Source organism: Culex pipiens, chromosome 2 (genome assembly GCF_016801865.2).
Source record: "Culex pipiens pallens isolate TS chromosome 2, TS_CPP_V2, whole genome shotgun sequence".
In the NCBI taxonomy this organism is placed as follows: Eukaryota; Metazoa; Arthropoda; class Insecta; order Diptera; family Culicidae; genus Culex; species Culex pipiens.
Genome location: NC_068938.1, coordinates 167,253,056 through 167,277,725, shown reverse-complemented (window position 1 = coordinate 167,277,725; position 24,670 = coordinate 167,253,056). Strand labels below are relative to the sequence as shown.

General features: G+C 33.6%; 1 protein-coding gene across 4 annotated transcripts in view; it reads right to left on the bottom strand.

Moving 5' to 3' along the window:
- Positions 1-24,670, bottom strand: part of LOC120429078 (serum response factor homolog) — a 441,698-nt gene that overhangs the window by 399,769 nt on the left and 17,259 nt on the right. For all 4 annotated transcript variants that reach the window (XM_052708784.1, XM_052708786.1, XM_052708787.1 and 1 more), the window contains one exon: positions 11,766-12,014. In XM_052708784.1, coding sequence (XP_052564744.1) covers positions 11,766-12,014 — 249 coding nt within the window. The remainder of the gene's footprint in view (positions 1-11,765; positions 12,015-24,670) is intronic.

Sequence of the window (24,670 nt, the reverse complement as noted above, 5' to 3'; positions counted from 1 at the left end):
TCACCCAAACAACCCACCGTTTTCTAATGTCGATATATTAGCAATGTCTTTTCGAAAAAAATATAATATGCAAATATAATATTCAATATTTGGCCCTTTTGAAATGTTAGTCTTGATTTAAATTTTTTGAAAATATTGTTTTTGAAAAGATCGGAAAATTTCACGAATGTTTCATATTTTTAACATTGTAAATCGGACCATAAGTTGCTGTTTAAAAACTAATTAAAATTGATAAATTTTCACCTAAATTGCATTTTTAATTTAATTAATTTTAAATTTCCAGTAAAAATCACTACAATGTTGTCAACGAATGTGAAGATACTAAGATGTTCAAAGTGAACTTTCCAACACATTCAGGGGTCACCCACTATAAGAGGTGGAAGAGTCACAAGAAATCCGCCAAGAAGACGCCACCGCGGCCAGTGACCAACCCGACGAGGCGTGGGTGTTTCGAACTGGAGGAGAGCTTTTTTTATTACATCACCCCCGTGTGAATTTGCATAGATTTGAATGGAAGACTCTGGGTTAGCTCGGGAGGTTGTAGTATTCGAGGTATAGTATAAAGTTTTGTGAAGTGGACGGTGAAGGTTTTTTTTGTTGAAATTTGCTTTTTCGATGCTCAAGTAAAGATGTTTGCTTGACATTTTGGAAAGATTGCAAAATCTGACTGATTTAAATGCTGCAAATAATATTTATTTTCTGAAAGTTTTAGTTTTGATAACTCCCTTTACAGCCGATTTGTTAAACAGCTCAAGGAAACTGAGTCATAAACTTGAAACCGTCGGACGCAATGATTTTTTTCCTGCTTCTTGCCTTGCCATAAAATGTGTAAACATTTCCTCAAATTCATCCATTCTCGGAAACCATCCCCGAGCTGACACAAACAATACAAATTTCCCACAAATCGCACACAACACGCCATAAGGCGGAAAATATATTTTCAGAGTTTCCCTCCCTTTCTCCCTCAATCTACCTCCAATTTCATCAAGTTAGACGTCGCGGGAGCATTTTTATAAGGGAAATACACGCGGAAAGCCATAAAACACGCGCCAAAAGGCAAATTTTGAGACTGCCGAGAGCAAAACAGAGCTAATTAGAGCAAACGAGAGAATATATGAAGTCGCAGGCAGCACACTAAAATCACATGCTTGGGTGTAAGGCAAGGTCTAAAATTAAAAAAAATTACATTTTTTTTTTCACGGGATGACCAAGCAGAAAATTGAGGCAATAAAAAATCATGAAGCAAAATTCAACAGAATTGAAATTTCGAAATTGTCATTTTTCAAAATTCAGTAAAAATCAGTCATCACCCTTAATCATCATCCCGGAAGACACTTGTTCAACCGCACCAAAAGCAGTTTTCCACTGAGTGACCTACATTTGGGCAATGAAAAACGAACGTCGGGAGACGCACATATGCCGGAAAATGGGAAAATTTCTGTGACGACGCTGTTATGTGTGAGCGAACGATTTGAGTCTATATTTAGTATTCACGAGGGTATTCTAAACTCACCGATCTGGGTGCTGCCGAGAAGCATAACAAGCGTTATTTAGACCAAATAGGTCCAACGAAAGTTGGGCATGTGTGTGTTTGAGTGTGTGTGAGTATGTTTACAGCAGCATTTTGTGATTTAAGCTGAAAAAGGGGACATTCGTGAAATTCTTTACACACACCCAACTGGCGGTCGCATGATTGCGATGCATGGCGGCATGAAAGTATATCAGAATCTGCATGAAATCTGTCCTCATGAATTTTTTGCCATATAGGGGTATGCCATTTTTGACCGTTACCGACAATTATCAACATTACCGACGGCTTTTTGGTTGTATTTCACAAAAAAAAAACCCTTATCAGAACGAGGATTGGAACCACCAACTTCTTTGTTATTGATCCGACACGCTACCACCGCGCCATGGACGCTTGATGAAATGTGAGTGAAAGAGCACTAAGATATTCTTCTCTTTGGAGTGTTTCTCGGGGATGGGCCAGCATTATATGTGTTGGTGAGAACTGCAGATCGCTGAAATGTTTACACGCGGGCAAAAATGATCTAGGGGCTTGCTGCAAAAAATGTTATAAAACGTGACATTTTCTGCAGCAAATCCACTGTTGCAGATTTTGAGATATATTTTTCCTTTGGGTGCACTGTATTAAAAAATCGAAAATTGTGTTTGTAAATAAAAATAATATTTGTACCGAAATTCCTCACGAAAACAGCATAATTCGAAAAGAAAAGTTGTCCGATCGGGCCCAAAATTTATGTATGGGTTCCTTGGTCGAAATAATTCGATCCGTATTTTTTTGATTGGCGATTAGAGTGACCTGCATGCAATGTGTTAGGGTGGTTCAGAAAATTTCCATTTTCGTAAATTTTAGCAGAAAACCCCAATTTTCAACGAATTTTAGCTTTCTTGAGCGCAAATAAAAGGAGAGTTATTTTTGTTTTGAAAATCTAGCCTGATATTTGAAAAAACATCAAATGCTGTCTCGAGACCTAAGAGCTTATGTTTGAAAATATTTTTATCGAATTTCTCGGGAAATTTTCAAATGTCAATCTATATTTCTGAAATTTCCAATATTTTTTCTCAAAAGTCTTTCTTATAACATTTTATTTGCGGCAAAAAGAGCTAAAATTTGTAAACATGGCGCATAGTTATGATTTTTTTTTGAATAAAGTTTTGCGAAAATTTACGAAAATTACAATTTTTTGACCACCCTAACAAACACATCGGTAGGTCACCCTAATAGACAAACAAAAAAATATTGGCCTAATTATTTCAACCAAGGAATCCTTACACCAATTTTGGGCCCGATTGGACAACTTTTGTTTTTGAATCATGCTGTTTTCGTGGATAATTGCTGTAAATCATTTTCAGAACTTGTTTGGGGTACAATATGCATTAGACTATACCATGCAGCAATTCCCCATGAAAAAGAAATAACTAGGCCCGTATTTTTCTTTGTTTGGTTATAAGGATAACCTACGTCTTGTTAGGGTGGAGCTTAATTAATCTAGCCTAACATTTGAAAATGTTGTATGAAAACGAAAAAATCTGTTTTAACGGTGTCTTGACAAATGAGTCTATGTCTTACAATTTTTTTCGAATTACTCGAAAAATCTTACGTTGCAAAAAATCTTGTTGCATGATTTTTCAACTAATAATTGCCTAAAAATTGAATTTTCACAAAGAGGAAGGGTAGGAGGAGCTGGTTATGTTGGGGAACTACATCTTTAGATGAAGTCAGCTGAAATTTGGTGAGATCCATCCAAAAAAACATAAATTCAAAAAACTGCTTACTAAATACGTGCTGGGTCTTTTTCCATTTGGCAAAGATCCGGAAGTTCTAAATAACGTTTGAATCCGATTGATACAAACGTTCTTCAGGGCGGGGCTTGTCGATTCAAGCTGAGGTACCTCGCGCACGGCTAGCCTGCGTAGAAATGGGTCACCGAAGCTCGGCAGAGCTTACACTTTCCAAATGCCTATGCAAGTTATTTGCATGTATAGAATATAAATTTAAAATACATGGAAACAACTCAATTTGTAAGAAGCGGCCGCGTGGCCCCGTTTGGTTGGTTGCACACACACACAAAAATTGAATTTTCATTGAAAAAAATACAATTGATTGCACAGTGGTCCGGTTCGCAAAACTAAAAAAAAATTGATGTTTTGGAACTTTGGTGTCTTCAGAAGAGTTGCTGCTGATAAGAAGAGGCAACTTTTGGGTTGAAAATTAGGGTGGTTCACGATCAGGATGTTTAGAAAATATAACATTCCAGGAATATATTTGGGTTTTTTCTCTTCTAAAAGATGTTGGGCATGCAAAGACAAGCAGCTTTGTCGAAGACATCAAAATTGTATCACGCTATCTATGGTTTCTACGACCAATTTTCCTTTACAGCATCTAATCATATCATACCCGCAAAACATTCAGTTTTTATACGTAGCAATTGAGAGCTAAGTTTTAGAAAAAAATGATGTTTCTAACACTTGTAGAGCTAAGGGTAATTTTTCTTTAAATTTGCGGTAACTTCATAAGAAAATGTTTAATTTTCTAAGAAAAAGTGTATGGCACCACCCTAACGAAATTAGTAAATTGTCGAACTATATGTTTTTCTCTGAAGCGTTGGACGCTGTTTCTGAAAGTTTTTAAAAAATATCGATATTTGGTCATAAAAACATATTTGATATTAACTATTGACACTTTAGTCCAAAATTAATTTTTCAAGCTGAAAATGTTTGTTGTTAAGCTTGAAAAGTGTTCTAATTTTTGAGGGTTTGCTCTGATAGTTGAAAAAAAATGGTCGTAGAAACCGTACAACCGTAAAACCTCTATAAACGTATTTTCAATCCAATTGGGCTATTTTGATCTTACTAAAAATTGTACATTATGGGAGCACAAATCAGAACAAGAGGTGAAACCATAGAGAAAAAGAAAACAATTTCATAAATTCATTGATATTCCGATTTTATTGGCAGTAGCATAACTGTAATATTGTTAAAAGCATTTTGTGATATTTTATGTTTTGATGTTTTAAAAATGAGGCTTTAATTATGAAATTTAGTTTCTGTTGTGGATTTTCCCATACAAACACCAAGGCTAGCTCGAGTGCAAATTTGGAATATAACTCTGATATCAAAGGGGAGCAACGAGATTTGCCCGTATTTGGAAAACCAGGCATTTGTTTAGTTTAAGATTTCTGAGTCGATAGATACAATTGTGGATGGGTCTACAAAGTTTAAAAAAAAAACATTTTCTGAATAGGATTTATTAGAGCTACTATTATTCTTATCGATTAATTTCGGTTGGACTCGAGGAACAAAATGTATTTAAAATATTAATAATATATGGAAAACAGCATGTTTTATATGATGATTTTTTTTCCTTTAAATAAAACTTGGTGAAAGTCTTCTATTCATTCATTCAAAAATCCGAAAGAAATCACTGAATTTTATTTTAAACATTGATACCTGGGAAAAATGTTAACTGCTAAATTAATTGTAAAAATCTCTCGCGAAATCTTGAATCTTTCAAAGTTTTTATTGAAGCAGGAGAAAATAACAGCTGCATTTCTCATGCTTGAATAAAAACTTTGGAAAAAATTCAAGATTTCGCGAGGGATTTTTACAAATAATTTACTAATATTTCTCAAAAAAGTATTTTTTTATTTCATTCTAGAATGACTTCTTTTTACAGAGCCGAGGGAATCGTTCTCTCAATGTTTAAGATTGATGCTTAAATCGAGAGAAAATAACCATCAACTTGTTAATTGAAACAATAAATCTTCGACAATTGTAATATACGGACTTCTGGTCATTCTTTAGTCGCCTCTGTTTTGTTGTGGCCGCCGAGGCTGTTGGCCAATAAGATAAGTCTGTAAGAAGTCTCTGGTTCGTTTCCTGAAGTCAACACTTTTTGTTTTTTTTTGTGTGTTTTAGACGGAAGTACATTTTTTTTAAATTAACTCGATAGCAAATTATCTCATAATTATCTCAGTTTTGGGTAGTTTTTCAGATATTTTTTGTTGTTATGTTTAAATGGATTGATATTTTTTAAATTTTTTCTTGTATGTTCTTGGATTTCTTTTTCTTACAAATGTTCAAGACGACGAGCTTGAATTGCAAGTATACCAAAGCTTACTTGTGGAATTCCGGCAAATTCATTAAGTTAAAACCCTCTGCTCTTGAGGACATTTTTGGAGCAACATTTGAAAAGGGCGCTCAAGCATTTTTCAGCCTAAACTATTTTTCAAACTACATATCAGGCAATAGGTAACTTTATTATAAAACCCGCAGTGATTTTGGTAGCAAATAGCCAGCATTTATCATAAATTTTGAGTTTTGTGAGAAAGTTTCCTGAGAACATGTAAGATAATTCAAACTTTCAAATTACACTGTTATCTGAATTTGGTGACATACAAAAAATTTTGAAATTTAAATTTGAATTAAAATGAAATTAAACAAAACATTGTGACTCCTTCCGTGAACACTCCCTCCCCCTCTAAACACACATGGTCTTACTATGAATGGAACTGGTCTCTTTTAAAAATAAACAAAAATCTCCGCAGCAGCGTGAACTACCGCGTTTTTTTGGGGGAAACAAGATTCACGACTCAAACTGTGGGGAGACGCGTTTGTTTGGGAAAGAAGGCAGTAGCAGCAGCTGGTTGATGCCTTCATTTTGGAAGAACCCTGACAAAGGTGCTGGTGGGACGTTACCGGGGAGGGCGTAGGTGTAAGCGTTTAGTTTACTGCCATGTGCGGAGGAAGAGCAGGCCATGTTTGCCATTTACAGTAGAAAATGAGCTGACGTAATCCGCATGTGAAGTTGTGTGACAGCGAGCAAGAATTGAGCAAGAATTTTAGGGGAAATGCGAAACTTTAAAAATTGTGATATAACTTAAAACTAAAGAAATTGAAAATGTACTTACCAAGATTCAACAAACAATTGACAAACAAAACTCAAAAACAACAACAAACATACAAGGTTAGTTCAGCAACAGATTCGAACACGCGTCAGCAATTTGTGTTAGTGCAGCACAACATCAACCAATCTCATTTTTTTTGTGTATTTCATCAACATTTATTAATAAAGTTCGTTTGTTTTCTTCATCATTAAAATTCACTACATCTTACGCAAATAAAAATAGATTCGATTTCGTCTTACAGAGCAAACTATTGATAGCAAAACAAAAGAGTATACTGACTTTGTCTGTCGAACTAAATATTTTCATTAGTTAAAGTTAAAATAAGTTAATTTATTCCTTATCGCTTTTTGTTACATTTTTTTGTGTTTCTTCGACTAAGACTAACAATTAAAATTCTCTACTACTCAAACTGGATTAAGTTCTCAATTGCTTTGTTTTTCTTCTTAAACGTGCTTACACACTATATTTACAAAAGTAATTTGTGTTTACAAATCAAAAATACTGAACATAAACTGGAATGTTAATAAATTAAACGAAAACTCAAAACAACAATTACGAGATGATTCTAATAAAACCTTACAGAACTAAAGTGTTTTAAAACTAATCGCTCTTCAGAAAGAGCACTCACTACCACTAATAAGGCACACAGTCGCATTCACGCACACGATTACAAGACTACAATTGAAAATAATAACTACTTAAACAAGGTTCGCCCGCAGTGAAGCAAACGTACAATGATGTTTAAAATCGCTCGCTCTCTTTGATTGTATTTGTATTTTTTTATGTTCGCTCGACACTGTCAACAATAAAAGAAAACAATTGTTCGATTCGACCTTAAGGCTACTTACACAACTACAGAGAAATCTGGGGGTTACAATTAAATATAGCACACGGGGACGAATTGTACACGCACATATATGAAAAACACAATGTGTTAAGGGTGTGTTGGTGAGCTCTCGTTTGATGGAATGATTTCGGAAATTTTTGATGATTAAATTTTGTTTAAAGAGCTCACACTACTAAATGAAAGTAACAAACAGCGGAAAACCAAACTAAAGATACATTCCAAACTTTTCACACACAGCAAAATAAAGACAGATTTACTAAGAAAAAAACACTACAAGTTTTGATGTCGGGGCATGCTCATCTGGATTTGGGGAGTTACAAATTTTCACCGGCTCGACCTTTACAGACTGACCAACTTGACGCCTTAACAATTCACTCGAAATTCTGAGAAAACAACGCAAAAATAAGCTCCATTACTGCCTCTAATACAATTACCTGCCAATTAGCAAGTACGCGCCAGCCTTCAAAACTTTGACAATGTGCCAAATCAGGTGTCACATCGAGTGCTTTTGTCGCCACCATCATCAGCTGCAGCAGACAAAGAAGTTGAAAAGTAATCAGCGTTAACTTTTGCGAAGTGAAATCCGTCGTATTAAGGGTAATTAAGATGACGAACGGTGAAGATGGGTGCCAGAAAAGTAAAAAAAGAATAAAAAATGGTTGGTAAATTAACGTGGCGTCTCGAACCATTAATCGATGCTGCCAGAAAAGTGTCAGTGGAGGGAATCCTTGTGCAATACCTGTTTGGCCAGAGATTTACAGATGAAAAGTGTTAAAAATTTTGAATTTCGTGTCGATAAATAGTTTAATTTTAAACATAAAAATAATTCAGATTTTCACGCATTAGTGGCAGTAAATATGAAGGAAATAACAGAAAAACATTATTTAAAAAAAATACATTTACAAAAGTTTAGCCAAAATGTAAACACAACAATAACATGTAGTTCGATAAATAATCGAAATATTGTTTGAAATTAATATTATCAAACATTATTCCAAAACAGAATTTGCTAAAAATCTCATGCGTTTAGAATTATCTGTATAGACTGAAAAGAAATACACAATTTTCATGTTTTTTTTTTTAAATAAAACTGTCAATTGTTATTCTAACTTCAAAAAATAAGTTTATTAAAAAAAATCGAACAGAAACTGGAATTCTCTAATGGTTGAATGTTAATAATATATTCGAATGTAAAATTGCTGACATCAAAATGAAAAAAATAAAACGAATCTGATTGTTTTTTATTTGAAAATAAACTAATGTTTTTTCAAAATTTGTAAACATTCTGAAAAAGAAAAGAAAAATAAAAATCACAAAAAATGATCTTATAAAATGAAAAGCAAAACATGATAAATCTCAAAATAATATTAAATTTTATCAAAACCGATAGTTCTTGAATAATTCCTTAAACCATTTTTGTTAAAAAAAAGTTCATCTTTTGGATCTTCGAAAATAATCTGATGATTTCAAAGTATTCGAATATTTATTTAAAAAAAAAATGCAGAAAATAGAAAGCAAGAAATTGACAATTTGCATAAACAATAAAAATATTTTTTTTAGATATCTTAATAAAAATAAGACTGTCATAAAATTCATAAAAGAGCACTCGATACGAGCAAAAATTTGAATAAAGAATATAAATTAGCTTTAAAAAATCTCAACTTCAAACTTTTATTTTTGGAATGCACTTTAAATTATATAAAAGTTATATTTTTTTAATTACTCAAATCTTATTGAGTAAAGTTTTTTTGTAAAATACTGAAATATAAAAAAAGTACGGGATTGAGTAATTTTTTTTTTCAAAAAGTGCCGTATTTTTTGTTAAAAATCTAGTATACTACAAAAAAAAAACAATAATTAGAAATAAAAATATGCAATATTTTGCTTCGTTTGATAGCCATCTTGCAAATTGGAAAAAAATGTTTTCGAAAAAATACTGGAATTTGCGAAATTTTATAATTTTACAAAACGCACGAATAAATTGAAAATGCATACAAAATTTCGTTTCATTTGATACCCATATTGAATATTTCCAATTTTACAAAAAAAATGACAATGCATATAGAAATGTTTTGTGAAATTTTAGTATTTTACAAAAAAAATCTTGTTGAGTGAAAGTACATACCACTTATCACTTCGTTTAACACCCATTTTGCAAATTATTTAAAAATAGTATTTTCGAAAAATACGATATTTATTGAAAATTTGGTTATTATACAAAAAAAAAATTAATTAAAGTGAAAAAGCATAGAAAATTTCGCATCATTCCATATTGCGAAGTATTTTAATTTGAGTATTTTTTAAAAATATTCACGTTTTGTGAAATTTGTGATTATATTTTGAACCATACTATATTATCAAAAAAATATATTCTCAGTGAAATCATTGAAAATTTAAAATGAAATGGTTGAATTAAGTCAATTTTTAAAATATTTAAAATTTAGCTCTCGTCCGTATCGTCGATAAGATTATCGTCTATAGAATCATTAAAATATCGATGGATTATTGTTATCATTAGGAAAGTTGTTGTCTTTTTATTAAGAAAAGGTGAAACATACGGTTTATCTCACAAAACCTGCATGCAAGGTTTTACGCAAGAAATAACAAATTTGTAAACTGACTTTCTTCTTACCAATTTCACCTATTTTAAGCTCTCGCACATTAATCAAAGCATTGTGCAAAATATGATGTACTTCGGGTAAACACTAAAAAAATCCAGCAAATAAAAAGGAACCGAAAGAAATTTTAACATTATGTATTTTTATAAAGGAAAAAAAAAGCAATTATCATAAAAATTATTTAAAGGTACAAAACAATCAATTAAAACCAACTTGTTTTCGCCTAAAAAAAACTAATTCAAGACAAATGAAAATCAAAAATAAGAGTAAAATGAACGGAAATCCAGAATTATGAACTAAAAATTACAAAGGCCAACTCTGAATTATAATATGAAATTTTAAAATGTTTGAAAACTTGTTGCTTATCAGCAAATCCATGAACTTATAAAAAAAAACTTTATTTGAGAACTTGATCGGGTTTTATGGCGAAAAGACTTCGATTTTCTAATAAAATATTTGATTTTGCAAAACAAGCATGCAAACTTCGACGCAGCAAATACAAAATTAATTGGTTTGCAATTTCACACCAAATTTAAATGACCAGTTTCAGCAGATTTTTAAATATCTTTTAAGATTCTGAATAATGTTCAAAAATGCGCAAATGCTCTCTCAAATACAAATACACTCAAATACACTCAAAAGAGCAAATATCAATGTTACAATAAAACATAAATCACAAAATCTTATCTCAGAGATCAAATTTTGTTCGACTGTAATATTTGACGTTTTAAAGTTGCAGATCCCACCACCAGGTGGCAGGACTGTCACTCAGAAGAGAACCTTCTCCTTCTTCAAGATAATTTCCTATCTGTCAATCTGTGATTCGAAATCGAATCCCCAAAGAAGCAACAACAACAACAAAATCCGTCATAAACTTTCCGAAAAAAAACTTCGGGCTTCCAGGCAACGTAAATATTTATGTCATCCACAAATTACTTTCATTCGAGGCGACTTTTACAACGATTTTAACGTTTGCGATCTCTCGTGCGGATCTCTCGCGCGCGTCGTAAGTTTGAGGTGGAGGACAATTGAAATTGTACGCAAAAGACGAAGAAGAAGCTGCTTTTGAGGCTGAACATTTCTTTAAAAGTTATTATTTGAGGCTGAAGCTTTTTCTTGCAAAGTGTGACGAATCATTCGCGTTAAAGGGGGGAACGACGCACAAGTGAAATTAAAACCCCCGCGACGATGATGAGTAGCGTCTCGGGCGTCTTTTGGGCACACAAAATATGAGTCGTGAAACTTATTGCAAGAAGTCGCGAAAGCGACCGCGATTAAGAGGAAGAAGACTGAGTGTGTGTGTTGTGTGAGATCTCGATGGAATATTTTATAATTATTGTTTATAAATTACATCGGTTGCCTGTGCTTCTCGCTGAAATTGGGAAGAGGCTTAAGGTTTCATAATTTGAGGGAAAGTTTTGCTGAAAATAAAACAATCCAGAAGTGAAACGAGACTCTTCAGAACTAATCCTTAAATGTCTACACTTTGGTCCTCACGTCAACCCTTTCCGAAAGGGGAGGAGGTCATCTTAAAGAAATTCTTAAGGACACCTCACCTCCCCCTGTAGAAAGGTAGACTCACGCGCGCACCCGTTTGACGGACCCAACGATCGCGGAACATCCCCCGGGGGACTACCGTTGCGCGTGGGCGTGCGTCATGTGCGTCGTGTGGGAGTGATGACTGTGGTGGGGGATGTGCGAATGGCCCGAGTGCGGGGGGTACGACTGGGCGTGTGACAGGGGCGATCCCTGCCCACTGACGGGATAGGGTTGCTGCATCAGCTGCTGGTCGAGCCCGTAATGCCCCGACTGCGGATGGGCCAGATGAGCATGCCCGTGGTGGCCGTGGCCGTACACCAGTTGTCTTACTTTCGAATCTTCGTCGCCGATGTTGTAGCTCAGTTCCGTCTCCTCGAAGCCCGTCGCCGACATCCGCTGGTCACCGGTGCTGCCGGTGGGCGGGTCGGGCGAGTTCAGGCAGGTTTGGATGAGCGCTTTGCCCGCCTCCGACGTGATCATCGGCTGGAGCTTGCGCGTCGCGAACGTGTACACGTGACCGGTCTCGGACGCCACCAGGAGCATCACCTGCGTGCCGGTGAGCGTCGAGAGTTCGTATGCCTGCGGGAGGGGAAGAGGAGATGGAAATTGATTAGGTATTGTTATAGAAATACTTATAGCAACATTTTTATATTTACTAATTTTTCTTCTACCATTTTCTTCTAACAAAAAAAATCAAAAAATACAAATTAACGAGAGATTACATCAACGCCGTCGTGCTGTTATGTCGTAGGTTCCTTTTTGTTTACGGAAGTCGAGCTCGTACCAGTGTCAAACGCGTTCTGACCTGAAATCCCTTTGGCAAATTGTCGCACTTACATCAATATTCAGGATGTGTCAAGATAGCACAAGATTGAAACTTCTTTCATACGAAAAGTGACAAAAATGCACGGAGTTTTTTTTTTTTTTGGTTTTTATTGAATATCGAAATTTGGGAATCTGTGAAGGTCAAAAGGTATTGTGAGCTGCACAAAATGGCGATCTTATCTCAATTTGGCCCAAAATGCACGTTTGAAAAGTTAGCACGATGGCGACGACATGAAATAGTAGTATATGACACAAGTTGCAAAATGATGATATTTCCGCGAATCGTACATTCATCCAATGAGGTTCTGTCAAGTTGGATAAGCACTACGCGTGCTGAAAATATCGAGTTTTGCCAAGAGTTGCATATACATTTTTTTCTGCGATTCTGGAAAGAGCTTTTTAAAAAAAATTCCCCGATTGAATGATATTTGCCCTCAAAATAAGTGACAAATGCCAAAACTACAAAACAAGTATCACTTTCCAAAAAAAGTGCTGAAAAGTAGAACTTTTTAGCACTCAAATGGCTGCTACAATGTACTGAAACAGTCGAAAATAAATGTTTTTGGCCCTTATCAAGAGTTAAGGTTGGCACGAAAATTTTTATTTTTTTTTTATTTGAGGGATAAGAAAATTTCTTGATACTTTCATTTTTAAGACTACCACTTCGAAAAAAATAAATTCTTAAATGGTCAAGATTGGTCATAACTTATACAGACAATTAAAGTCACGTTATCAACAAAACAACAATTTTAGTGGATATAATTCGAAACTGATGCACGATTCGATGTTTTAAATTACTTCTTGATTACAAATATAAATAAAATCTAAAAGTAAAGTCAAAATTTGTTTTTCCGCTTTTTTCCACGTTTTTTCAAGTCTTTTTTTTTCGAAAAATTGGCAACACTGCACCCAAAACTGGGCAGCGCTTGGCCGAGAGAATAATGACCTCAGGCGTGGTACCATCCACAGACACAGAGAACACAGATATTCCCTCGAGGTTCATTTGCACAAAAAAAAGTTCATCCGTCAGAACAAAAAACAAAAATTGTCGACTACGGGAATCGAACCAGAGACCATTGTCAGATTTATCCAACGACTTAACTACCTCGGCCACCACAGCTTGGTGACCGAGGAGTGGTCAGAAGTCGATGTATGACACATGTTGGAAATTTATTGTTACAATTAACAAATGAACACATTGTTTTGATGGTGTGGGTTGGTAGCATTATTCATTCGATTTTGGCATTGAGCCCTCCATAAATATTGAGGGAACGATTCTCTCGACTCTGAATTCTTGGTGTGTCAAATGAATTTTCAACAGCTTGTACCATAAATGCAAAATGTATAAAAATCTGTATGGGAAAACCAATAATGCAAGATGGCTTCTTTAGTAAAAAAACAAAGTTTCATCGAAATGAAAAAATGCAAAAAAAAATATTCAAACAAAAGTGCTTATTAATCCATCAAAAAACTGCATTTTTCGCAGAATTGTAACTATTCAAACATTATCTATTGTTTCTTCTTTATATTAAACTAGCAAATTTCACAGTTTTTCAGATGTAAAACAAAAAACTAAAATAAAATCAAAATATTTTTGAACATTTTGATTTTAGATTTTTTAAATATTTTTGTTCTTTTTTATAAACAGAGAGATTTACTCATTTTATAAATCAGGTGCATGTTGTGACGAATGACGATTTTCTTCATTTTCGATACCTTAAGCCGTTGCAAATATTTATCAAAGTTTATGTCGCCCTCCTTCAAAATTGGTATGAAAAATCAGGGGGCAGACAAAATATAAAAAAAAAACTTCAAAATTTTAATGAAGGTAGAAGTCAAATTAACTGAAAACAATCTTTAATGCATTGTCCTGCATTGATTATCATATTTAGCATGTTTGGGACGGGGTAAAAAAAAACTTTTTTTTCGCAAAAAATTAACATTTTTGTGAATACTCAAATGTTTTTTGAAACTGCTTGGTTTATAAAGCATTTTTAAACACTTTTTTCAATTAAAATATTGAAACCATGGCCCATAATTTAATTTTTTGTCCTTTTTAATTTTTTTGCACTTTCTTCTTTCTCTTGAAATTCTTTAATTTGTTTAACATAATTTTTAACAGTTTCTGAATTTATTTATGAGCAATTTTTCTTAATATTTCACTATTAAATTTGGTATTGACTTTTTCTTATTTGCTAAAACATTATTTATAAATTTTAAATTAAAATATTTTATGTTTTAGCAAATAAAAAACCAAGATTGATAGTAAGCATTTCAGAAAAAATGCTCAAAAGTATATTCAGAAACTGATAATTTTCAATTCTGAATCCAAATATTTCATGTTTTAGCAAATAAGAAGAAAAAAAAATACAAATTTGATAGCAGGCATTTCAGCAAAATTTAAAATATATAAAATGATGATTAGAAGAATTAAAGATATAATTTCCATTGCATTTGTGGAAATTATATGGTTTATTCAACCCATAAAAAAATCAGAGAGTGTCATGCCCTTTTAACAAAACATCGATGTAAAATGTATCCATGCTTTGCAAAATACCAAGTAATTCATAAAAGTATAAAAAAGAGAAAATAATCAATGAAAAATATCATTAAATCAAATGACCAAGCATTGTGAATGTAAATTCTACAGAACAAAAAAGTCATGTACAGACGCTTGCTCAAAATTTTATTTTGAATCGATATGTATTTGGAAGATATATCTCGGAAGCTTAGGTATATTTCGAGAAATTTTATAGTCTATTCTAAGTGAAAAAAGCAAAAAACTCAATATTTAGTTATTGTTTATTTTGTTGTCCCCTATTTAAAAAAAAAAAGATTTAAATGGGAAAGGAGACGGATATCTCTTAAAAATGTCTTTTTGCAAAACTTTAACAGATAACTATCTCTTGTTATCAAATAATTTAAAGCTTAAATTTGCTTTAAAAAAATATGTTGAATTGTTTGAGAGAATTTTAAATTTTGCAGACATAAACTTTTTGAATATTATATTTCTAGCGGCCTCAAAAAAAAAAATCTCTCAATATTATAAGAAGACACTGTAAAATAAGGTTAAACATCTCTTACAAGAGACTCTCACTTATACTTGTAATTCAGTGCAAAGATCAAACAGTAAGCAACCGCTGCCCCCAACCCAACCTCCCCCGCAATTCCTTCTTTCCGACCTTGATCCGCCCAGAATTTCCGCGAGCCCAAAAGTGTGAATTTATGTCCGAACATATGTTTTTCAGCTGCACTTAACCCCCCTCCCTTCAGAACATCGATCCCTACACTTCACCTTTAAGGTGAAACCTCCTTTCGATTCTTCAAACGAAAGCAAAAAGAGCCCGCTCCAAGCGCTACAGCAAAAAGCGTCCAGATCTTGGGGTCCATTTTCACACCTTCCAACCTTCGGTCACCGAGATCACACTTCTTCTTCTTCTTCTTGAAGCCCCCCGACTTGCGGTCCGCAATGCTCGGCATGTTTGAACAGCCGGCCCATCTCAAAGGAATGATATCTGCTGCCCCTTCTGGGCTACCGAACGGGTCTCCTCTCCCTTAACATTGAATGCACTTTCCGGATGGCAGGAATTCAATGGCTTTGTGGCTTTTGAAATACGCGCGCAATGTTGCAGAAAATTAGCATAACCCACCACACAGCCGGGCCTTCGTCAGGCCGCAAGCACTACAGAAGCTGAATTCGGGGAGTCCCGGGTGATTCACGCGAAAGAGGGGGGAGGTTTGAGGTAGCTGGCAAAAAATCGAGAATTTAAACGAGCCGACTGAGGTGCAAAATAAATAAATAATAAGGATGAGCGTGCGCGCGCGCGAAATGGTTCAGGTTGGGAGAAAAGCACTTTGAGGAAGTTGAGAACAAACTTGGGCAAAAGTTTACGGAAATACTTCAACTTAAAGCCTGGATATTGGACATTTTTGGTGTTTGAATCTCCAAGTCTTGAAAGTCTTTAATTCTTCAGACATGAACTTCAACTTTTCAATTCTTCAATTCTCCAATTCTTCAATTCTTCAATTCTTCAATTCTTCAATTCTTCAATTCTTCAATTCTTCAATTCTTCAATTCTTCAATTCTTCAATTCTTCAATTCTTCAATTCTTCAATTCTTCAATTCTTCAATTCTTCAATTCTTCAATTCTTCAATTCTTCAATTCTTCAATTCTTCAATTCTTCAATTCTTCAATTCTTCAATTCTTCAATTCTTCAATTCTTCAATTCTTCAATTCTTCAATTCTTCAATTCTTCAATTCTTCAATTCTTCAATTCTTCAATTCTTCAATTCTTCAAATCTTCAATTCTTCAATTCTTCAATTCTTCAATTCTTCAATTCTTCAATTCTTCAATTCTTCAATTCTTCAATTCTTCAATTCTTCAATTCTTCAATTCTTCAATTCTTCAATTCTTCAATTCTTCAATTCTTCAATTCTTCAATTCTTCAATTCTTCAATTCTTCAATTCTTCAATTCTTCAATTCTTCAATTCTTCAATTCTTCAATACTTCAATTCTTCAATTCTTCAATTCTTCAATTCTTCAATTCTTCAAGTCTTCATGTCTGAAAGATTTTAAGTCTTAATGTCTACACGTCTTCATGTCTGAAAGGCTTTAAGTCTTCATGTCTTCATGTCTTCAATTCTTAATGTATTAATGTCTTAATGTCTTAATGTCAATTTTACCGTTTTTGACTTATATGTCACGAATTTATTTGTGTTAAAGTAACGAAAGTAAGTAATATGACAACTGATAATAGTACTTCAGAATAGGCGAAAAAAATCCACAGGGTGCAGGTGGGATTTGAACCCACAACTGATCAGTACCGTATCAGTTGTCTTAATGTCTTAATGTTTTAATGTCTTAATGTCTTAATGTCTTAATGTCTTAATGTCTTAATGTCTTAATGTCTTAATGTCTTAATGTCTTAATGTCTTAATGTCTTAATGTCTTAATGTCTTAATGTCTTAATGTCTTAATGTCTTAATGTCTTAATGTCTTAATGTCTTAATGTCTTAATGTCTTAATGTCTTAATGTCTTAATGTCTTAATGTCTTAATGTCTTAATGTCTTAATGTCTTAATGTCTTAATGTCTTAATGTCTTAATGTCTTAATGTCTTAATGTCTTAATGTCTTAATGTCTTAATGTCTTAATGTCTTAATGTCTTAATGTCTTAATGTCTTAATGTCTTAATGTCTTAATGTCTTAATGTCTTAATGTCTTAATGTCTTAATGTCTTAATGTCTTAATGTCTTAATGTCTTAATGTCTTAATGTCTTAATGTCTTAATGTCTTAATGTCTTAATGTCTTAATGTCTTAATGTCTTAATGTCTTAATGTCTTAATGTCTTAATGTCTTAATGTCTTAATGTCTTAATGTCTTAACGTCTTAACGTCTTAATGTCTTAATGTCTTAATGTCTTAATGTCTTAATGTCTTAATGTCTTAATGTCTTAATGTCTTAATGTCTTAATGTCTTAATGTCTTAATGTCTTAATGTCTTAATGTCTTAATGTCTTAATGTCTTAATGTCTTAATGTCTTAATGTCTTAATGTCTTAATGTCTTAATGTCTTAATGTCTTAATGTCTTAATGTCTTAATGTCTTAATGTCTTAATGTCTTAATGTCTTAATGTCTTAATGTCTTAATGTCTTAATGTCTTAATGTCTTAATGTCTTAATGTCTTAATGTCTTTATGTCTTAATGTCTTAATGTCTTAATGTCTTAATGTCTTAATGTCAAGTCTTCAAGTCTTCAAGTCTTCAAGTCTTCAAGTCTTCAAGTCTTCAAGTCTTCAAGTCTTCAAGTCTTCAAGTCTTCAAGTCTTCAAGTCTTCAAGTCTTCAAGTCTTCAAGTCTTCAAGTCTTCAAGTCTTCAAGTCTTCAAGTCTTCAAGTCTTCAAGTCTTCAAGTCTTCAAGTCTTCAAATCTTCAAGTCTTCAAGTCTTCAAGTCTTCAAGTCTTCAAGTCTTCAAGTCTTCAAGTCTTCAAGTCTTCAAGTCTTCAAGTCTTCAAGTCTTCAAGTCTTCAAGTCTTCAAGTCTTCAAGTCTTCAAGTCTTCAAGTCTTCAATTCTTCAATTCTTCAATTCTTCAATTCTTCAATTCTTCAATTCTTCAATTCTTCAATTCTTCAATTCTTCAATTCTTCAATACTTCAATTCTTCAATTCTTCAATTCTTCAATTCTTCAATTCTTCAAGTCTTCATGTCTGAAAGATTTTAAGTCTTAATGTCTACACGTCTTCATGTCTGAAAGACTTTAAGTCTTCATGTCTTCATGTCTTCAATTCTTAATGTATTAATGTCTTAATGTCTTAATGTCAATTTTACCGTTTTTGACTTATATGTCACGAATTTATTTGTGTTAAAGTAACGAAAGTAAGTAATATGACAACTGATAATAGTACTTCAGAATAGGCGAAAAAAATCCACAGGGTGCAGGTGGGATTTGAACCCACAACTGATCAGTACCGTTGATCAGTTGTGGGTTCAAATCCCACCTGCACCCTGTGGATTTTTTTCGCCTATTCTGAAGTACTATTATCAGTTGTCTTAATGTCTTAATGTTTTAATGTCTTAATGTCTTAATGTCTTAATGTCTTAATGTCTTAATGTCTTAATGTCTTAATGTCTTAATGTCTTAATGTCTTAATGTCTTAATGTCTTAATGTCTTAATGTCTTAATGTCTTAATGTCTTAATGTCTTAATGTCTTAATGTCTTAATGTCTTAATGTCTTAATGTCTTAATGTCTTAATGTCTTAATGTCTTAATGTCTTAATGTCTTAATGTCTTAATGTCTTAATGTCTTAATGTCTTAATGTCTTAATGTCTTAATGTCTTAATGTCTTAATGTCTTAATGTCTTAATGTCTTAATGTCTTAATGTCTTAATGTCTTAATGTCTTAATGTCTTAATGTCTTAATGTCTTAATGTCTTAATGTCTTAATGTCTTAATGGCTTAATGTCTTAATGTCTTAATGTCTTAATGTCTTAATGTCTTAATGTCTTTATGTCTTAATGTCTTAATGTCTTAATGTCTTAATGTCTTAATGTCTTAATGTCTTAATGTCTTAATGTCTTAATGTCTTAATGTCTTTATGTCTTAATGTCTTAATGTCTTAATGTCTTAATGTCTTAATGTCTTAATGTCTTAATGTCTTAATGTCTTAATGTCTTAATGTTTTAATGTCTTAATGTCTTCAATTTTTCAATTTTGGAAGTTTTCACGTCTTCAAGCCTTCATGTCTTCATGCCTTTAATTCTTCAAATCTTCAAGTCTTCAGTCGAACGGGAGCGAATGACCCATAGGGTTAAAGTTCACCTAATAAAATCAACAAAAACAACAAGTCTTCAAGTCGACAAGTCTACAAGGCGCCAAGTTCTTAGGTCTTCGTGTCTTCAAGTCGTCAAGTCTTCAGTCTTCAAGTTTTTAAGTCTCCAAGTCTAGAAGTCTTCAAGTCGTCAAGTCTTCATGTCTTCATGTCTTCAAGTCTTCAAGTCTTCAAGTCTTCAAGTCTTCAAGTCTTCAAGTCTTCAAGTCTTCAAGTCTTCAAGTCTTCAAGTCTTCAAGTCTTCAAGTCTTCAAGTCTTCAAGTCTTCAAGTCTTCAAGTCTTCAAGTCTTCAAGTCTTCAAGTCTTCAAGTCTTCAAGTCTTCAAGTCTTCAAGTCTTCAAGTCTTCAAGTCTTCAAGTCTTCAAGTCCTCAAGTCGTCAAGTCTCCAAGTCTTCAAGTTATGAACTCAAATTCTTTTCGTTTCCATGAAACACGCAAAAATCCCAAAATTCTCCCACCCTACAAATCAAACGCACCCGTGCTTCAACCTTTAGCATTTCGCGCAACCCATCTAGGTCACACCTCGTCCAACTGCGCACACAGTTGGACAATATCCGCGCGCAGAAACCGCACCGAAACTCCATCGTCGCGGACCTAAATTGAATGTTTTGGCCGTGTCCAATGCGCAATTATGCGGTCTACCCCGACTCGGTTGTTCAGAGCTTCTGGATTTGTTTGTTTGCCTGTAAGGTTTGGACACGAGCGCAAGACTCGGAATGCATCGACTTTGTTAGAATGTGTGTACCGGAAAGTGGATTGTTGTGCCCGGAATCCAGGAAACTTGGCGAGTTAGATATTCGAGGCATTTGGGCGATTTGCATTGCGCTGGCGAGGTTAGGAGATTCCTGATATCTCGCGCGTGGAGATTGTGGACTAATGGAAGAAGTAACGGGGCCGGATGCCTTGGGGCGATCCCCGAACTTGTCAGCTCTGGTTGATTCCATCAACGCAGTGTAATAGTTGCCGGGCTGCTTTCCTTCAGGGTCGTAAAATTATCGCTGCCAACAACTGAATTCCCCGGTTGAATGTAAATCTTTTCGGTGTGGCCACGCCGCGCAGATTCGGGGCGATAAGATAAAATAATGTGCAAATTATCTTTACGGCAACATTGCGAAAAAGTCGTGAAATGCACTGGGGAAAAAAATTACGCAATTTTACGAAGAATTTCGTCACTTTTATCAACAAATTTCCCTCCGTGTCTGATATGGAAAACACGGCGATAAAATTGTCAACCCCGAGCGCACGCGGTCTTTCCACTTCAATCAAGCGGTGATCGTTATCAGGGAGGCTCTTTTTTGTTGTTGTTGCAAATCGGCACTGACAAAGTCCTCAGCTGGCCGGGCCAATCTTATCTTATCACGGTCCGAAAAACGCGATGGTCCGCGTCGTTAAATTGATGTGTAAAGACGATAACGATCTGCGCCCGCGTGATTCTGGCGGTGGTGGGGTGGTTCTAGAGACATTTTTAAGTTTTTGGACACACAATTTTTTTTGTTTGTGTTTAGCCAATTGTATGACATCGTTGCTTGGACGGCACATCGTCGGACACACTTTAATTTTTTTTAACGAAAGAAGTCAACTTAATCGGAACCACCCTACCACCTACTTAGTCATCCCGCACGACGGCGAAACCACCGGCAATCCATAATTTTCCCCCGCGTTTTTCGCGGAAAAGCATCGTCGCGTCCCTTTTTTTTCGAAATTCAAACAAACAACGGCGACAACAACAAGTTGAAGAAGTCGGCAGACCCCTTCACATTAATAAAACATTCGGGGGCCGGGGTCTCCTCTGCATGTCCTCGCATAAACAGGGGGACGCGAAATTATCCCGATAATTGTACTGGACAGAGAATAAACTATCGCGCTGAGGTTGCTCGCTGGGAAGGAAAAACAATCGAGTGGAGATCGGCCACAGCTGCAGCGATCTGACCCGGCAAGAAACATACAAAAATTTGTATTCAGAAAGAAGGTTTGCGCGCGCGCTCTCTTTTGTAGTTAACACTGCATAATAATCACCTTAAGGGATAGAGGTTCAAGATCGATTGTATTGAAACTTTATGTTGCTTAAGACTGTTAAAATAATCAAAGGTATTTTTTTAAATCTACAAAAACTTCAAACGCTGTATAATTATGATATTTGTTCTACAAAAAATAATTCAAATGAATTAAAAAAAAAAGTTTTGGCAAAAATGTTATCAACTTTAAAAATCTTATAAATTGTTTAATGCTTCAACAAGAGTCAAACATTCATGCAACGAGGCTCTGTCGAGTTGAATAAATGCTATGAGAGCTGGAAAAATCAAGTTTTGCAACGAGTTGCATACAACTTTTTTTGCAATTCCGATAAACATTTTGAACATAATTTTTCTGTGAAACGTGTGTTAACCTGCTAAGAGTTGGCATATATGTGTTTCGTTAACTCAAAAGGATAAACAGTGTCAAAAAGCATTATTTTTCGATTCAAGTGCAGAGATGTTAAATTTCCCTTACCGTTATTTTTGGTGATGTTAAGTAGGCAATTTCTTCACTAAAGAATGAAAAGTGAAGAAAGTTTTTTTAAACGGATTTATGAACTTTTGTTCAAGAAAATGGAACAGTTAGTTTATTTTTTCAAACGAGTAAAAAAAAATGTTTTCAAGAAAATCAAAACTTGTAAAATGTTTGTACAGTTTTACAAAATAGTAAAAAAAAATAAACCTTTAAATACCTGTTCATTGAAATATAAATCAAATAATCTTAAATTGTCTGTTCCCGAAAGTATAGTTCAATTGATTGATTTGACAATGTTTTAAAAATTGATAGCGAATAAAATTACAAATATATCAAACAAACTTAGAAGCGTTTTGTTATGAGTTTGTTAAAAAAAAGTTATGCCGTTGCAAATATTTTTTGAAGTTTATGCCCCTCGGCTCTGACCAAAGTCAAGGGGGAGGGGGGGGGGGAAATAAAAAAAATATAAAAATTGAAATTACAAGCCTAGGTTTCAACATTTGGATGAAAAAAGTGTATTAAAATGCACTTTACAGGCGTACAGTTGCTTTCCAATAATTAGTTTTGAAAATATCGAGGTATTGACGGATTTTTTTTTCGCAAAAAAAAACTTTTTGTGGGACTGTACATTGGCATTTCTTGAAAATTTAAAAAAAAAATCAAAGGAGTTCAAACATGATAAATATGATTATAAACGCGGGAAAATGCATTTTAACTGATTTTCAGTTGATTAAACTTTAATTTTCATTAAAATTTTAAAGTTTTTTGAAAAAATATTTTTTTTGCCCCCTGATTAATCAGGCCAAATTTGAAGGTGGGGGGGCGACATAAACTTTGAAAAATATTTGCAACGGCCTTAATGAATGTTTTTTTACACATTCTTAAGCAAAACATGTGTTCAATAATTCAAACACAAATGAAATAACTCAAAAGAAATACAAAAATATGAATATAGAATTATATGTTAGTTCCTGAAAGTACAGATCGATTGAGAATTTGAAAATTCGTGCATCATCTTATAATTTGAAAGTTATGATTTTTATAGAATATTTCATGAACTTTTTAAGATAATAATTTGGCTAATTTTTCTCGTTTTTTTAAACATTGCCAGTCTTTTTGTAAGATAATAATTGTATTATTTTTAATTTTTTTTTGCATTCTTCAAAACATGAGCAGTTTATTGAGAATGGGTTTTCTGGAGTAAATTTTTATTAATTTTTACATTAATATTTACATTCATGCTCAGATATACATACATGCTCATGAGCAGTTCCAAAGTTTTTACTCCTAAATTGTTTTAGTTCTAGTATTCACAGATGATCTGTACTTATTTTTTTTATTTTGCAGAGACATCATTACAGTTTTCAAGCATATTCAAAATGAGCAGCATTTGACAATATTTGAAAAAAGGAGAGATTTTCCGCGAGTTCTGTTCTTTATTTTTCGTATTTTTTGTCGATATTCGTTGTTTCTCATATTATTGAACCTAACAATGATTTGAATATTGAATTTAAAAAAAAATCTTTTTAACCTTAGCAGCTTTCGAAAAAATATGTATTGTTTGCAAGATTTTGCAATCGTGTTTTTTACAACATTATTTCGGAGAGTTTTTGCATCTTTCAAATATTTTTTTAATTTTTGTTTTTTTAGGCAAACAATTATAAATTGAAAACAATATTTTTTTGATTTATAAATGAAAATATATGCCTGTGACTGTTAAAAAGAACAGTAAGAAAAAAAATCAACAAATGAACATTAAAAAATTGATTATTAATGAAAAATGGTTTAAAAAATCCTAAAGTATTTTTTAATTGTTGGAAATGAAGTTTATGACATTTAGTTACGGGAAGAATGGACTGCAAAAGGTTGAGAACCACTGTTCAAGACAGTATGAGCCAAATTTATTTAGAAAAAAAAAACAATTAATCGAAGTTGTCCAAGCTACACAAGTTGTCTCAATTGTCGATTACCTACAGCTGAGACAACTTTAGTCGCTTGGAGGAAAAATCGAGGAACAGCAGAAATTGTCGCGACTGAGACACATGAGACTAACGAGATGATCGAGACAGGTGAGACAGCTGAATCACTTGAGACAAACGTGACAAAATGAGGCACTTGAATCTTCTAATACAAGTAGGAACACAATTTGAAACATATGTAAGATCACTTTTGTGGCACCTGGGGTAGCTGGGACAGACTGTTAAAAAAGTAATGAGACAAGTTGTTTTTGTTCAGTTGGTGAGACAACTGTGAATCCTTGGACAAATTGAAATCGTTTAAATATTTAAAAGTAAATCAGCCATTGAGACAGCTGAGACAGTGGATATGGTTGAACAAATGAGACAGCTAGTTGAACCATTAAAAAAAAGCTTTTGTAGGTATTTTAAAAAGCAACTAAAGTTAACAAATAAACTATAAATTAGACAAAAGGGATTGTTTTGCCAAATCTTTCATTTTAATAAGAACGATATATAACAACAGTACCTTGTAATTGCTGGATTGTTCATTTCACCAGCCAATTTCACATCCATCGTTGTTAGCTTGTCAACTTTTGGACGCCTAAACACAAATTCTGCGAGAATA